At 47.0% G+C, this 17,914-nt stretch overlaps 1 protein-coding gene across 2 annotated transcripts in view; it reads right to left on the reverse strand.

Moving 5' to 3' along the window:
* Nucleotides 1–17,914, reverse strand: part of LOC144768124 (uncharacterized) — a 130,186-nt gene that overhangs the window by 86,972 nt on the left and 25,300 nt on the right. For both annotated transcript variants that reach the window (XM_078651540.1, XM_078651539.1), the window contains exon 2: nucleotides 4,159–4,285. In XM_078651540.1, the coding sequence (XP_078507666.1) occupies nucleotides 4,159–4,266 (108 nt within the window). In that variant the 5' untranslated portion in view covers nucleotides 4,267–4,285. The remainder of the gene's footprint in view (nucleotides 1–4,158; nucleotides 4,286–17,914) is intronic.

The raw sequence follows: 17,914 nt of genomic DNA on the forward strand, positions 1-17,914 counted from the left end.
CTCTCTCTACAGTACTACCACATTGACAGACATCACTGGCTCACCCTCTCGGCCCGACGTTAGCGATGGTGGTGCCCGGTGCTACAATCACCACCTTGTCCACAGATTCACTCACAATCACGCTCCACCAGTGTCCCTCATCTCTCCACAACCCCTCTCTCACATCAATTTCTTTCACATCAATTTCATTTGTTTTATGGCGCTATTCATACCAGTGTAGGGTGTCGGAGCACTTGACTTCACACGCACATTACGCAGATACAATGAATCATACATGTGTAAATCAGTCTAGGAAATGGTACATAACACAAAGAGAATGACAAGGTGTGGGAATCACGTCATCCTAACTCTTAGGCCATAAATTAAGAGTGTTTGATTGAAGAAGTACAAACGCAGAATTCAATACCAACCACAGTGGTTGGGATTGGCTTTGCTAATAGGAATGCATTTCTACCCAAACAAACCCCCTTTTAGCGACATTAGGATAAGAAAGACTAGGGAAAACATAACATTCTAACCTATACTATGCGGTTTACATGCAGCTGAGCTCTTGGATGACAGTTTATAGGTCACTGTGTGATTAGATGATTGCAACTAATGAACTGCAAGTATTAAAAGGGTCTCAGTGGCAAAAGTAGTAACCGACTGCCCTTTCCATGTTAAATACAGTTCTATTTGCATGGTACACATTCTGCAGGAAGCATTTAATGAACCTGTCCGTGCTAGTTTATCGCGAGTCAAGGCTGCCACTAAAACTTGAATGTCTCTCCAGTAGGAACATTATTCATGACAGTTATCTCATTCTTCCCTGGACATTTTTATTGTTGCCTACAAACTGCTGGGCACAGAAAATAAAACTCTGCTGAGAATGCTTTCCAGAGCAGCACCCTCCAGCTCAGCGCCAGAGGCAGCTGCATACCGCAGGTCAGATCTGATTGCCCTTAAAAGTCGACCCCTGCATGCAGTAATAGTGCATCCTTGCCCGCGCCGGCACTCTGTAGTTTGAACCACTCTCTGTCCAGTAAAGTTAACTGGCTGCAGTTATACTTTCTTTAACACTTACCGAAAGCTGTTTCTGAAAGGAAACCATGCTATTTATAAATTAAAAGTAACACTCCATTTTTTGTTTGTTATGTTATGTTATTTTTATATAGCGCAAATCTCTATATTAATATAGCACTAACCGGCCACACAGTTTGAAAGTTTGCAGCTTGTAGTGAAATTGGTAACCAGTAAAAACATAACAATTATGGTCTACCATGCAATCAGAACCAACTGCCAGGCTTAAGACACCATCATTCCCTCCATATGCACCGGGCTCACAAGGCTGCTCCTGGCTGAGTCATTCAGCGGCTACCAAGGACAAGACATACAGGGCAGGCTGGAAGTAAACTTCCCATGCTGCTGTTCCCTGGTTCTCTGCTGGCCGGGGTTCAGACGGTCCTACCCCAACACACACAAATAGCAGTCCCGGCCACGCTGGAAGATCCAGCAGCCACATGTGGGACTCAGAGAGGCCGGGCAGGGCTAACAGAGGGAGCACAATCTGTTTTTGCACACAGCAAAAAACAATGTATCCCTATGTGCCCTGTTACCATGGCAACAGGCCCGGCACCGCAAACCAAAATTCCTTCGCAGGCAGAGTGGTAGTACTACATACCAGACATGTAGCTCCCTGCCCCCCAGCGAGGGGCAGGGAGCTACATGTGCTCAACCAACGCATGTTAATGTGGGGATGCGGATATCAGCATTAAAGTTTGTTAGTCTAATTCCTGATAAGTGGTACTTGCCAGCACGTCCACCGCCCGTGTACAGAGGAGCCCTGGAGCTCGGTGCTCACCGCACCACAAGGGATGCAAGGGTTACTGTGAAGCCACTGTCCAGAAGCTAAACATGGAGACATTTTCTATATGTTTACACCATCTTCCTCAGCCATGTGAGAATAAAGTCTGATATTCTCAGTAAAACATGCACTTTCAAGCACAGCATCATCCTGTCAGTTGATTCCCCAATGATCTACTGCATCTTCCCACAGTGTACAAATGAACAACTAGACCGCTAACTTTCTGTATTTATGACAAAATTGTGGCACAGCTGAAAGCCCTCATGATGGAATCAAAGCTGTAAAACGTAAAGCATTTTTTTTAGAAATTAACACAATGAGGGGATTATTTTGTCACAGAAATTACAGTTAGTGCTGTAGAAAAGTAAAATGAGGACACATTTTCTATGAGTTCTCAAGTATCTTTCTCATCCATGTCAGCAAAGCATTCTGACATGTGGACTGAAAGGTACTTTCAAAACCAGTTGCAGTCTATCATTTAACTCTCCAGTGCGCTCTTGCAGTTTCTCACAGAGTTCTAATGAACAACTAGAGTGCTAACTTTTGTATTTATGAACAAAGTGTGGTACAACTGAAGTCCTCTTCATTCAAAGCTGAAAAAACCAAGAGCATTGTTTTCAGTAATTATCAAAATTTTAGGTATCTTTTAGTCATAGAAATTATAGTTTGTGCTCTAGGGCTACAATGAGGATACTTTTTTCTAGTAGTTCTCAATTATCTTCCTCATCCATTTCAGTAAAACATTTTGAAATGTAGAATGAAACATGTACTTCCAACACCAACAGAAGTCTGTCCGTTAAACCTCTAGTAATCAACTGCAGTGTCAATGTAGAGTTCTAATTAACAACTAGAGCATGACAACTTTTTATTCAAGACAAAAGCGAGGTACTCCTGAAGGCAATTTTGTTAGAATAGGAGCTGTTTAATTTAAAGCTTTTAATGAAAAGCAGGCTAAATTAAATAAGCATTAAGAATATTTATACAGGCGTGAAACCAGAAGGTCAATATGTGAGGGTAGTATGTTTTTAGAAAATTGAGGCATACTATATATCTTTGAAAGGGGCTAAAAATAGATAAAGAGAGAGATGCCTGCATAAGTAAGCATCCCTTGTCAAAGGTTAGGTGAAGTTTTCAGTAACAACATAATGTTTTAAACTCTAAAAACCACTGTAATTCACCAGTTATAGTTATCTGAGGTAACTACAACTCATATCCCTCCATGACCACTTAGCATGCAACTAACCTAGTCTTCAGCTCTTCAAAGCAATGGCTGACCAAAGGGTGTGTTGTTCAATGATGTGCAGCGTCTGGCTCTCTAAAAGTGTCGTACCCCGACTGCACCTGTCATTTTAAATTGAATGCAGACTTTGACTTAATAAACATCGTTACGGTCAGGGGAAGAGGTAGAGGTCTTCGGTCGACATGATTCACTCACACCAGTCCTCCTATTCAGAACACTTTCTTATGCAGTCTGTGGTTTAGTCACACCCTTTTTCTCCTCATATCTTTCTGAAACACTCCATCAGTATGTCTCACATCTCATGTCTTTCCTCTTTATCATGAATTTTACACTCTTTCTTTCATGCACTCCCTTGCATCTCCTCCATTTAAGCACTCTCCAAGACCCACAGGCCACAGCCACTCACTCGTAAACACTGCATTTTATTTAACTTTTGACCCGTCAATATTTCAGCAGGTGTGTAACTCCTTTGCACACTTTCACACAGAATCACAATTACAGCTGGCACACCTGATCATTGCTCTGCACGCAGAGTAACACGAGATTCCTCTGCCAGTAAGCCTGCTGTGGCTGGGACTCCTGTTCACGGCATCTGCTTGTGGCAGAGTTGGTGCTGGTTCTCCAAGAGGCTTACTTATTGTGTGCATAATATTTCCTAACTGCTGAACAATGATGCTAGTCATCTAACCTTATTTAGGTAAAATAGTCAGCACTGTGGCACTATTTACACCAAAGAACTTAATGGGCATCCTAACAAGATGACAGGTAACCCCTACAGAGAACAAAGTCAAGCATATCACTAGAAGAGTGTGGTCTCAAGCCTAGAGACTCTAGGTCGATCTTGACAAATATTTTATAAGCACAGAGTATGGAACTAAATGTCACACACTGTTAAATTAGGTCCAGTAATTGTGAATTATGGTGTAATGGGCTATAATGCTTATAGGTCTTATGCTGCAGATCTATAGGGGTCAGAGGGAGATACTTGCTCAGGTTCATCAGTCTGCAAACACCACTGCACTCTTGTCAAAAACACTTTTTACTGAAGCTTCCCATCCAGTGAGGGGACTCTTACCTTAAGCGCCTCAGACTCGCTCAGGTCCCGTTGCAAGTGTTGTAAGTTCTCTATTTGTCGCAGTTTCTTTCTCAGCTTCCTCACTTCTGTTGAAAGCTGTGGATCCATGTCTGTTCATTGAGTAACTCTGAGGAGAAAAAGAGAGAGTGAGGCAGACAGAGAGGGTGATACAGCAAGGGGAGGGCTAGAGGACACAAGACAAGGAGAAAGAAATCAGTCAACATTTCACAGGATCATATTTGCAAAATGTATTCGCAACTCGAGAGCTGCAATTGCAAAAGGAGCATTAGGAACTGTGGTACTGGAGGTGGCTATAATCGAGTGGGAACGGACTAAGGCTGTCGGTAAATATTTTGGAGACAGTAAGTTTTTGCAGACTCTGGATTTGATTTTGCATCAAAGACTTCCTACAGGAAAATATTCCCACTGACTTTTTTCAGAAGTCAAAATCTAGGGGTCGATTATGATGGCGGACGGACCTGCGTCCGTCCGCCACCCCCGAGGTGGAAGGACCGTCGGCAGGGGCAGCGGCGGTCCCTCCGTTGGAATTAGGATGTGACCACCACCCTGGCGGTCACATCCCGTATATTTAACATTGCGGCAGGTGCTGCTTTAAGCAGCACCAGCCGCAAACTTAAAAATGCATGCTGTGCTCTGCATGCACAAAGCGGCAGGCACCGCAACTGCAGGGGGGTGCCTTACGACCGCGGCGGAAATGCGGCGGACGGTCTTCCCGTCCGCCACGGTCCCCCCCGCCATTGTAATATGGCGGGGGGGAAATAGGTGGCGGACGGATCGCCACCGCCATCCTAATTGACCCCCTAGTTTGGGGGTGTTTGCACTGACATTTTTTTACAGCTTCGCCAATGCATGCAGAATTTAACATTTTAAATCAACTGAATTTAAAATCAAATGAACAAAGTAGGTGGAACCGAAATCACCTAGCTCCCAGAGTGGACTCACCCAGAAGGAGATCCCCTGAGGTCTTTGACATTTGACCAGAAACACCTCAACTGACAAGCCATTCACCACAAAATGAGACACAATCTGATTGGTGATGTTTGGAGACTGGGAACCCCATGATGTTTCTCTTGAAAGCAACCCCAGAGTGACGCAAAGTAGTGGGACTCACACAAGGAGAGGCAAGGCAAATCTGAAGAGGCAAGTAGTTGATGAGGTCCAAGCAGCACAGCTCGGAAGATCACAGAAATTTCAACCAGAGCCCACAGGCTTGTTTGACCATGCCATATTTTTAAAGACTGACATGAAAGAAGGAAGGAGGTGGTTGGCAGGATATCTGAATGGAAGTCCGTCACGAAGGAGAGATATGAAAAGACTTACTTGGGTTGAACTTGAGCCATAAATAAATGTATTACTATTTATTAGAGGCAGGGAACCCTCAACCAACTGAAGATCAGAAAGCTGCTATGTGCTATTTGTGTATGGGATTTTGCTTTCCTCCTTCCCAGTTTTTCTTTGCTCTGGATGCTAGCATTAGGACTTGGACGCTTTTGGCATGCAGTACAGTGTCAAAGCACTGGACTCATCATATACATACTGGGTAGCGGTGTACATATGATTGGCTGATTCAAGTAGCTGTAAGTCCCTTGTCATGGGGTAAGACGTATTCCAGGGGCATGTATCTCGAATGTGCCTCCATGGGCCTGCTGCACTGGTTGTGCCATTCACAGAGGTAGCTCATTGATTGTTGCACAGGTTTGCCCTGGTGCGACCTGTGTGCACGGGTTACTGGTACTCGACTTGCCAAGGTCCGGCCTGTCTCCTGCTATATCGGAGTTCTCCCTGGTGACAGGGTGCAGTGTTGGGCAGGTGTGTGTATGTGTTACCTGCAAAAGTCGTGAACGACACCGAATGGTGTGTTCGGTACGTTGGGGCCTGCTTCTTGCATTGGATTAGCATGAAGGGATGTAGGGAAATGCTGTTTAGCATTATTTCCTAAGGCAGAATAGTGACAGTATGATGTCTGGTATCAATGAGTTCGTAATGGTGAATCATCTCCAGCAGTGTGTTCGACATTATCGTGATGGAAATATCACTTAGGGAAAGTGGGCATTTCAATGTGTGTGGCTCTGTGTGCCTGGTGGCCTGCCTCCTAATTCACAACTGGGTGCTAAGGGGATAGCCACATCTGTGCATTCCTGATAGAGGGCCATAAATTAGGGGTTCACAGGAAACTGCAGACCTCTAACTCTGGATGGCCTTTCTGGGATGGTTACATGGGATGGAATTGACACCTGCATTGCTGGGGCATGGTCTCGGCCCCACCAAAGATTATGATCAAACCACCCAGGGTAAGATGGCAGACAGGACAACATTTAGACAGGGTCTGTGCATTTCAAAGATGGCCTTTTGAACTGATCATATCTTCAAAGGCCATGGTGGGTATAACCTCTGGGGTTTCGGCCTCCAAAGTAAAATAACACTTTAGCATTTGGAACCATACTACGCTGGTTCGATACTGGGACATTGACATGAGGAATCATTAGGGCAGGAGGGACTGCAACTGGACTATCTGCAGATTTGTGGTGGCTTGGAGCTGTTGAGCTCCAAGAAGGGGACTATCACTTGGTGGATTTTGCCTGGACGTTGCTGGCCTGCAGCTAGTACCAACTGTTGTGGTCTGGGTATCGAAGTACTTTATAGGGTCGGTGAGCTGGCCTACTGACCACGAGATCCCAGGGACACAAAGGATCTCACTGTCTCCATTAGATCGTAAGAACCGCACGGTAAACGGGTAGAAGTGATCGTAGTTGGGACAAAAACCATCCTGACATACACCATCATCTAGCTGTGTAAGAGGAGTGTGTGCATAAAGTTCAGCAGCCATCTGAGGTGCCAGGACATGAGAAGTTCAAGGAGTGCGGGGTTGCTTGCAGAGTACGAAGAACCCGTGCTTGCAACCAATGGAGCCTGTGCTTGCTTGTGCACTAGAGCGTGTGGTGTCTGAGGGGTTTTGGGAGAACCTGAGCCAGGAGCTGAGACTGTCTTCGGCCTCTAAATCCGGAGGACGACAGTTTTTAGGTCTCGTGACCTATAATGCGCGCAAGCGCATTGAGGGAGCGAGAATTCAAGTAGCCAAAATCCTCGTCAAACCAAGGGCTTCTTGCGCTGCAGTTTTCTTAGAGTTCACGTGAATCACGTGACAAAACAAGCACGCGCATTCACGGCCGCACAGCACATCAAAGGGCTTCGCCCAGCGTGCGCTCTGCGGCTTCTCCTCCCCTAATGGAATCATGGCCGGCCGCAGGCCGGCCGTACTTTCAGTTTCCCACACGTTCTATTTATTCTCTCACCCATCGTCTCACGTCCTCTCTTTGCTTCCCGTTGTCCCATCTATCATTTGTTCGTTCTATCACTTCCTCGCGTTTTCTTTTCTCTTTCTCATCTTTTCTCTACTCCTCCTTCATCGTCCCCTTATTCATTGTCTCACTGTCCTTTGTGTCTTTGCCTCCAGCTCCTGTGTTCCTTGGCCCCTCTTTTACATCAGCCCCTCAGTCCTTTCTCCTTAATTTACCCCACACGTTCTATTTATTCTCTCACCCATCATCATTCTCTTCTCACAGTGAACCCGTGAGCCTTTCCTCCGGTTTGTTCTCGCGCATGCGCCAAGAGACACCACGTTCAGAATACAGGAAGAGAGCAAACACCCCTGCCAGGTCCTAGTTGTTTATTCTCACTCTCATACCACAGCACTCCCCACACCCCCCCCCCCGCCTCCGACACTGGTCCCAGCCACCATGAGCCAAATCTGAGACTTACCACGCTGTGTCAGGCCTAGAGGAACAGAAGGCCCACGGCTTCCGGGAAACTATGACGCAGCGGCGCCATCCGCCTCCTTTCTCCCTCCCCTAATTGAATCATGGCCGGCCGCAGGCCGGCCGTACTTTCAGTTTCCCGGCCGGCCGCTCTTAACGCTTGTTTCTCTTCGTACCCATTGTCCTCTCTTTTGCCTCCTCTGCCCGTTTATCCTTTCTCTCAGCTTCCCTTCGTGCGTCCTCTCTTTGCTTCCCGTTGTCCCATCTATCATTTGTTCGTTCTCTTGCTTATTGCATTTCATTCCTGTTTTCTCAATGTTTTACTTTTTTCCAGTTGTCTCTTTCTTCTGTCTCTCTTTACTGCTTCTACCTCTCTCAGTCCAGGTTAAAGACTGACGATTATAATAAAATATAGTAGCTCCTAATGCAGTGACTCAATATATTCAGACGGCACTGTCGTCAACGAGAGGATGGAACTGCTAGAAGACACTCTCTCTGTGTCCTAGTTATTTGATACTAGCATGGCACTGTTCGCCAGAGCCTCGCACTGCAGGGAAAAGTTGACCCTGGGCCGTGCGCAAAACTGAAATTGCTGGAATTGTCTGAGCAGTTGGCATATGTGACATTGCCAAAGTCTTAGCGATCTGAAAGGGCACTGCTAAAAGGAGTTAACGCTGCTGTAACCAGGCGCGGCATGGTGCATTGCCAGGGAAGCAGCTGACACGCCGGGGGAGGGTGATTAGAGAGGGGTTGTTGGGCCATAACACCCGGCTGCCATACACTCAACACTAGCAGAAGGTTACAAAACTTCACAGTGAGTCACTGGCAGGGGCCTGCAGAAAAAGAGCGGAGAAGTGACGAGAATGCGCTGCGATGCGCGAACCCAGTATGACTATTAAACAATGGAAATGATACTTGCAAAGTGTGCACCTCTCGACCTCCAAGTCGCTACTGATGGGCTGTGTCAGAAAATAGGCCTAGAGCAAAAGTTGCCCTCATTAGTTAATCAGAGAGCGGAAAAAGTGGCCCATGTTGGCAAATTGTGACAGTTTCAACTTTTAAAGAAACCAAGTATAATGGTTTTGCAAGGTATGAGAACGCATTAATTTGGGCTGGCTCCAGACAATGCTAGCTGAAATATCAGGGAAACCAAGAGTAACAAGCACTGGCGTTGCCAATTGGTCTCGCAGTAGGAAAGTTGGAGCTATTACAATTGCAAATAACAATGCCTTTTATTTTTGTTTTCTTTTTTAAAAATTAAAGGGCTTTGTCATTTACAAAACCAACAGCTCAGACTTTCCTACTGCGAGACCTATTGGCAACGCCAGTGCTTGTTGACATTGCCGCCTCTGTCGGAGGTCCTTGGACATCTCTCCCTGGACTCACGCCATGGGGTGCTTTGTTTTGGAAAACATCGTGACGAGACCCAAGGGGTTTTGTGAGACTTGTGGGCATCCTCAGCTGATTGCCGGGGGTCTATGCAAGGTTATGCCTTTGTTTGAGGGGAAAATATTTCTCCAGATCGCGATTGCACCAGCTTCCTGAGTCACAACCTTTTCTCTATGGGGGAAAGCGATCCCGTCTCATGTAGGTGCCGTTGGGGGCCTGGAGGTCTTATCCAAATGGATGAAATTAAGTAACTGTTTCTTTCCATGTTGGGTGGTGCCGACTGTCTAGTCAACAGGGCACCACAAGTGGGAAATGTGTATCGTTCGTTGGCTGGTAGAGTTGAAAGACTGAGGGGCAGGAGCGCGAGGCATAGTCAGAGACTATTGACTGTCGGACCTTTCTGCAATGGAAACGTCTGAATATTGCATACAACTGTAAAGTGTATATACAACTTGCGTTTCGTTTTGATTTCAATAGATAAGTTTGACAATTGCTTATAACAATAAAGTGTATATACAATTTGTATCTCGTTTTTATTTCAGTGCGTGTGTGTAAAGCAAAGACAAGTGTTTTATACTTATGGTGTGGTGTCTTTTTGTGGCGTACGCAGTGTGTTGCGAGGGGGCTGTTCTGCCAGTACTTTACATTCAAGCCCTGAGGATAAGCCTCGCTACTCAGTGCCAAACTACCAGAGGATGAGCATAGGTTATTGGGTAAGTGTATTGTACTCATTCTATTTGGAACGGTGGGCTCTGACTGGCTTTGATGCGTCTTTACCAGCCCAAAACCTCTAGGTCTAACAAAAAGCAACCAGTTCGACTAAATGGTTTGTCTTGTCTTATTTAAAACATAACCATAAGTGATAATATAAAATAACGAAAACAGGCGCTTAAAAAACCAGAAATCAAAATGGACAAGAGGTACATTTGCGTCAAAGAACTTGTAAATAGCCTTCCATTAAAAGCCCAACAGTGTATGCAGTGCTTAATTTGGCCAGTGATTATGAACAGCACTTATTTTTCATCATCAGAGTTTGACTCTGAGCATGAGAGTTGAACAGGGAGAAGAAATAAGGCAGAAATCAATAACAAAGGGATCAAGGATGAAAAAGATCCTGCAAGAGTAAGATATAGAGGCAGGGGAGAAAAGAGGCATAAGGGGGTTTCAAACCTAGACAGCAATGGTATTTGGCAACCTATGCATTTAACGGCATCCTAGCAGGATCCTACGAAAACCTCTGCCCCCCCTGCACTTATTTGTTGTCTACAAATGAGGTACTTAGTATATGTCCCAAACCATGGTCAGACAGTATTTGCCTCAGAATTCCTTATAGATCTGACATCATCTGTGAAAGGTGAAGACTCCAATCTAGTAATGTCCCAGGCATTGGGTGATTCCTCTGGGGTGGTTTTATCCACAAAGGCAGTTTATGAGATAAAGAGTCAAACGTTAGCAGATCCATTGCTGCAGGATACCTATAAATGAATAACTCCATAGAGGAAGGTAATTTATTTCTTCACGGGTAGGATTGCCACTCACTACAAGGCAGAATTTTACAAACCTGGGATATAAAATTCTGTATTAAGAGCAAAAACACTGGTGGCACTTTGCGACCTTTATTATGCAAACAGCTATTCGTACATGTGGCCTTAATACTGTAAGTTAAAAAAGGATTTTATGAGAACAAATTAAATCAAATATAAAGACTGCTCACCCCAAGTTAAGAACCAGATACAATGGGACCAATGTAAAGGTGGTAAAAGAAAAAACAACAGAAACCACTCATTAAGAATAACAGAAACTAGAATAAATCGGGATCTCCATCAAGAGTCCTATACCAGGGTCATTTCTGTGCTGCTCAACAAAGGGGATATCTACATTCAGCAAACCTGCCTACATTGTAACACTACAAATAATTGAAAATCGGTATGTTGCAAAATGAAGTCTTAAAATACAATAGTAATGGGCTGTAGGAAGCAGGCATGCACTTCCAGAGACATATGAAAGGTAAAAAGTGTTTTACTTACCAGAACTTATCAAATGCCCTTTTGGGTGTTGCTGCACTTAAGACTCTTTCTTCAGGATTTGAGCTTGGGTTCTACACGCGGCTTCACCTTGCCGAGCACTTTGCCAGGGCTGGTTTTGGTTCCCAGTCAGGCCCTGATCAGGGCAAGTTACCCCGATCTTAAAGAAACCAACAGCTGATCCCACGGACCTGCATAACTTTCGCCCAATCTCCAACATCCCCACCCTGACAAAGCTCCTGGAGAAATGTGTGCTTTCCCAACTCTGCAACCACATCAAGCATTTCCAACTCCTGGACCAATGCCAATCTGGTTTCCGCCCGGGCGATAGCACAGAGTCGGCTCTAATGCATATTGTCGATGATGCGCTAAGAATGCTGGACAACAATGAGTCGAACCTACTGATCCTTCTCGACCTCTCGTCAGCATTTGATACAGTCAAACACGATAACCTAATTGACCTCCTGGAACACAGGATGGGATTGTCTGGGCCTGTGCTTAACTGGTTCTCTTCGTTCCTCCTGAATAGATCTCAAAGCTTCAAGGTGAACCAATCCTTGTTCCATCCTGCACCGGTTACGCTGAGGGTTCCACAAGGTTCAGCACTCTCTCCCACACTCTTTACCATGGAGCCTCTAACAGAAAATCTGAAATCATTCAGCATTCACTATTATATGTATGCGGATGACACCCAACTTTATTTGAAGATCACCTCCCCTGAGGACATTCAGTCACTCAACACAGTCCTGCGGGATACACGAAGCTGGCTGACACAGAACCACCTGAAGCTAAATGCTCTAAAAACAGAATTCCTCCTAATCTCACCCACAAGCAATCCCCTGTCACGGAACAATGGCTGAATCAGCTTACTGCTCTCAATTGTAGACCTCACCTTGTGGTCTTGGCATCCTCACTTGGTATTATATTAGACAATAGTCTGAACATGCAAAAGCACATCAACTCCCTCACCAAAGGAGAGAATTTCCAACTCAGCATCTTGAGGAAGCTCAAACCCTTTCTCCCTGCTCAAGACCTAACGGTTGCAGTGCAAGCATTAGTGATCGCAAAGCTGGACTATGGTAGCGCAACGCTGTGTGTCTTGCCCAGGGGGAAAACGGCTCCTCTTAGAGTGGCCCTCAATTCTGCTGCTAGGCTCTTAAGGGGAACTAAAAAATACAACTACATCTCTCCGGACCTGCTGGCCCTGAAGTGGCTCCCATATGAAGCTCGGATACAGTTGAAAATTGCATGCATGGCACACAAAGCCATCCACTTCAAGACCCCACTGTACCTCGCCAAGAAACTGGAGCTCTCATGTGGTACAAGAGCCTCCATAAGTGCCAGCGCCCTTTTACTCAGACCACAAAAATTCAAGAAAAAAAGACTTACAATCGAAACTTCTCAGGCATGGCGCTGAGGATCTGCAGCTCTCCTCCCCCCCCCCCCCCCCCGAAGTCAGGGTGATCCCTTCCACTGTCCGATTCAAAATGGAAGTTAAAGGACTCTTGATGAAGAAATATCTGCCTCAATCCGCCTTCCCCACTTGACCTGGAGTCCATAGCTGCTGTTTGTAGCCTAGAGACCTTGCTGGCGTAATTGCTGGACATTTTTAAAATGTTGTACTTTTCGCTTTGTTGACTATGAAGGTTTACCTTTTCCCTCCTTGCTGCATAATCTGTAAAGCGCTCTGATACCCTCGGTGGTCATGTTTGCGCTATATTAAACTTTATAAATAAATAAATAGATTAGTGGGTGCCTGGCTCAAGAGACAACTCTGATGTTTATCTGTCATATCAAGCAACAGGGGAGCTGCAAGTAGGGTCTCAGAGGTGAGCATCCAGGGTGGTAACAGTAGCCCTATCAGCAGCGTGAAATTGTGTTCCTGGTCAAGAGCAAGAACGATACCAGATTCAAGGAATGATGTATGTGCATTGAGGGGCTCCAAGACAAGGAGCAGTGATGGTCACAAGTTGGACGTTACAGCTGGGAAAGGTTCCAGATGTGGAGCGGTGAGGGCTCCAAGATGCACAGTAGGAGTGGTGACGATCCTGAAATGGGAGTAGCTAAAGCTGTGAGACGGGCTTTAAGGGGTTCCGACTACTACACCACCCTTTGATTAAAGAACAATAGGGCCCTAGAGAATAGAATCTCAAGCCATATCCAAAACATCTGATCTGGCATTGCTCAATACAGTCCCATAATGCTAAAGTGTCTTTGTAGAGACAAGAAATATGCAGGATCCATGACAGTTACAATTTTGTACAAAACTGTGCAGGGCACAACCACATGTGCATCCTAAATTGTAGCCGACAGATGGATATGACAAGGCCCTTGGTAGTCAATCCTGATTATTGAAAATGTGTCAGGACCAGACAGGCTAATAATACTACAAGATGATTAATGTACCTAGTGGAAAGGTCAAGCAGGTAGAGAAACCGCTAGACCTTGACCGCTAAACTTGGATGGTGAAAAACACATTCAATTTGAATTGGGCAATAGCATGCTCAAGATAACTGGAGTCTACTAAAAAAGACTACGACTAAGGTCCTGGGAAGTTTCAGCCCATCAACATAGGTGCACCTAAGGAAGTAGTAATACTGCTGCCTGTCTGTCTTCTTCCCTGCTTTAACCAAAGAGATGTTTGTTGCCAGAAATCCAAGCACACTGGCGGAGATCTATAGGATAGATGTTTGGAGTGGAATTGCACAAACACAAAGGCTCACCAATTGTCTTTATTCTTTCACATTGCTTCCCCTAAATTCAGGTTTTGGACCCATTTCAAATGGAATCTGCTTTGAAAAAAGAGACTTTGAAAAAAAGAGAGTGGGAGGTGCATGTGAATTCTTATTACTTCAGTAAGTCCAGTCTTTGCAAACCTGCATAGAGGATTTTGAGGTGGGAAGATAGAGACTGCCTTCAATACATGCAAATCAGACACTGGGCTCTCCATCCGGCGATGTCCAAATAGGCCCACAAGAGATCTCAAAACCTTTGAATAGCTATTACACTTCCCTTTAATTGTCAATAGTATTTATTAGGTTTCATAGAGTACAACAACCTTTATGTATGTATGTAGTAGTACTTGTATAGCTCACGAATCGACCCATGAGGGTATCTCGGCGCTTGTACGCATACCGCTGTGGAACCCTTCCTGGCTTTTCCCTGTGAAGTGCCCACTCCTGGGCACCCCCATGGTGAAGCCAGGTATCCTAGCGTTGTTGGGGGCCGTTGTGGAGATTAAGCAAGCTATTGCCCAGAGTTGCAGAGTGGGACCCATGATTAGAATAGGCATCGAGGCGAGAATTATCAGTTCCGAGGAAATTGAGCCCAAGACCCGCCGAGGCGGGAATTGAACCCTGGTCCCGGACTAGACCTCTGCATCAGGGTCTGCCGCTCTAACCATTGAGCCACACTTCTCCACTTGGAGGGCATATCTACCGTAAACAAACAGTAACAAAACCCCAGCCCCCCACCCGTTCCTTCCACTGCCCGCAGGCCACTCCTATTCTTCATATATATTTAAAGCCCCTAGGTTAGTTCGAAAGCAATTCAGGTTAATCAGAGTCACAGAGGTTTCTATTTGGGTCCAATAGTCCCAGGGCCCAAAGTCATATTGGACAAGTTTGATATCTCAACGCAGACACCAGAAATCTAAGTACTGGGTCCCATAGTTTTGCAAAGTGGATTGGTTCTTCCTTCAAGCCGTATGCAATCTTCTTCTTGGCTGTCTGCTGATAACCTCTGTAGCCAAAGTTCTCTAGTGGGAACAACCGTTTTGCCCCATTACCCTAAGAGTGTTTGTGTAGCTGCTAAAAGAAGATGGGATATTCTCCTTACTCAGGTGGAGTATAAAGGGTAGACACCCCCCACTGTCCAGCCCTTCAATCTCTTCTATAATGAAGAGCATCGCTGACCAGGACCTCTTGACTCTGGCGCATGTCCAAAATATATATGGAGAAATAGTACCTCTTTACCCACGTTGAAGCAAGCAGAGCTGAGAGTGGGGTCAGCTCACAGAGTGTAATCTGCTGGGGTATAGTTCCGTCTATATACTATTTTATAGTATATAGTGGGGAGGGACCTTTGGCCCTGCTCTCAGGCAGATCGCTCCCCACGCAGCCGCAACAGCTCCACCTGTTGTGACCGCCTCCCCCCCCAGCTCGCTGCTGCTGCCTGACGCAAGTTCGAGGTTTGCTCTGTATTTGTATTGTATTGTTTTTGATTGTTTCTGCCATCTGTTATTGCTTTTATTTCTTTTTCTCCCTCCTGTGATTTTCTGTGCCCTGTTTTGCCTCCTGTTCCCTCCGCCGTTTCTCACCCGTCTTTTTCCAGCCGCTGCGTCCCTGCGGCCTGCCCCTCTGCTCTCCTATTCGCCACCCCGCTCCTGCCTCCCAGCTGCTATTCCCTCCCACTCCCCCCCCCTTACATGGCGGCCGCTGCGCGGTGAAAGGAGTGACCCTTGACTTTGCTCTTAGGCAAGTCGCTAACCCACGCCGCAGCAACAGCTCCACCTGTTGTGACCGTCCCCCCAGCTCGCTGCTGCTGCCTGACGTGAGTTCGAGGTTTGCTCTGTATTTGTATTGTATTGTTCCACTGCTTCCGCCATCTATTATTGCTTTTATTTCTTTTTCTCCCTCCTGTGATTTTCTGCGCCCTGTTTTGCCTCCTGTTCCCTCCGCCGTTCCTCACCTGCCTTTTTCCCGCCGCTGCATCCCCGCCCCTATGCTCGCTCATTCGCCACCCCGCTCCCGCCTCCCAGCTGCTCCTCCCTCCCACCCCCCTTATATGGCAGCCATTGTGCCCGTCTGCGGCTGAACCCCTGAATCCCGCGAACGCCACAACACCGGTCCCCGCTACGATGCCAGCACCCTCCACGCACTCAACACCGGACGATCACACACCTGCTTCCTGGCGCACCCTAGGACCCTTCTCCTGCCAGAACTGCAGCTTCACCAGCATCTGATCCGCCAATCCACCCACCAGGACAGGACACAATCACCTCAGATGCATACTCCTGAACACCAGCTCCGCACGCCGTTGAACTCTGGGACCTGCTCCACATATCCTCCCCGGATGTCGACTTCCTGACTGAGACCTGGGTGAACGACTCCGCGGCACCCAACATCGCCATAGATCATCCACAGAGACCGCACCAACGGAGTAAGAGATGGAATCGCCATCATCCACAAATCCACCCTCAAGGTCTCGACCAACTCCGACGACACCCTCAGCACCGCCGAACACCTGCACTTCCAGATCCACACTGATCCCAACACCACCCTAGAAGGAACTCTGATTGACATACCCCCCAGACCCCGGCAATAGTTCAGCGACTCCATCGTCGACTTCGTCCGCAAGCACGCCCTCGTCTCAACGGACTACATCCTCCTTGGAGACCTGAGCTTCCACCTCGAGAACAACAACAACACCAACTCCACCACCCTGATCGCCAACCTCGGCTCAGACAGCTCGTCACAATACTCACCCACTCCACGGGCCACACACTTGACCCGATCTTCTCCGCAAGCTCCCACGTCTCCTTCAGCCACACCACCGAACTCCACTGGACCGACCATCGCTGCATCCACTTCACCTTTCGGAAACCCACCGCGCACCACCACACCCAACAGATCCCCTGCCACAGCTGGACAAAATGACCGAAGACCAGCTAAACACCGCCCGAAGCCCACCCACAGACCCCACCAACCTGACACCGCCACCAGCAATCTCAGACATTGGATCGATGACTGCGCCAACACCCTCGCCCCGATCAAGAATCCTTCCAACAGATGCACCAACAAGAATGCCAGCTGGTTCACCGCGGACCTCCAGACCTCCAAACAAAACTGCAGAAAACTAGAGAAGAAATGGCGCCACGAACAGACACTGGAGAACCAAGCAGCCCACAAGAACGCCATGCGCCAACACCATCACCTCATCAGATCTGCCAAAAAGACCTCCTTCAAGGACCGCTTCGACAACAACGCACACAACAGCAAAGAGCTCTTCAACATCGTGAAGGAACTCTCCAACCCCAGACCCAACACCAACGACATCCCACCATCGCAAAACCTGTGCAACTCCCTTGCCTCCTTCTTCCACCGCAAGATTGCAGACATCCACAACAGCTTCGACAACCAGACCACCACGACAGCCAACGACACCTCAGACCCCACGGCCATCACCACAGGGACCCCCTGCTCACCTGGACCAACATCAACGACGACACCATTAAAATCATGAGCACCATCCACTCCGGCTCCCCGTCAGACCGGTGCCCTCACCACATCTTCAACAAAGCCAACGCCACCATCGCACCCTATCTCCGCAAGGCCATCAACATCTCCTACGAGACCGCGACCTTCCGGAAGAGCTGGAAACACGCCGAGATCAACGCCTTGCTCAAGAAACACAAGGCAGACCCGAGAGACCTTAAGAACTTCCGGCCCATCTGCCTACTCCCGTTCCCGGCGAAGGGCATCGAGAAAACCATCAACAAACAGACCTACTAACCTTCAGGAGGCTACTCAAGACCTGGCTATTCGAGCAGTGGCAGCAACCCCCCCA

Source organism: Lissotriton helveticus, chromosome 7 (assembly GCF_964261635.1).
Source record: "Lissotriton helveticus chromosome 7, aLisHel1.1, whole genome shotgun sequence".
NCBI lineage: Eukaryota > Metazoa > Chordata > Amphibia > Caudata > Salamandridae > Lissotriton > Lissotriton helveticus.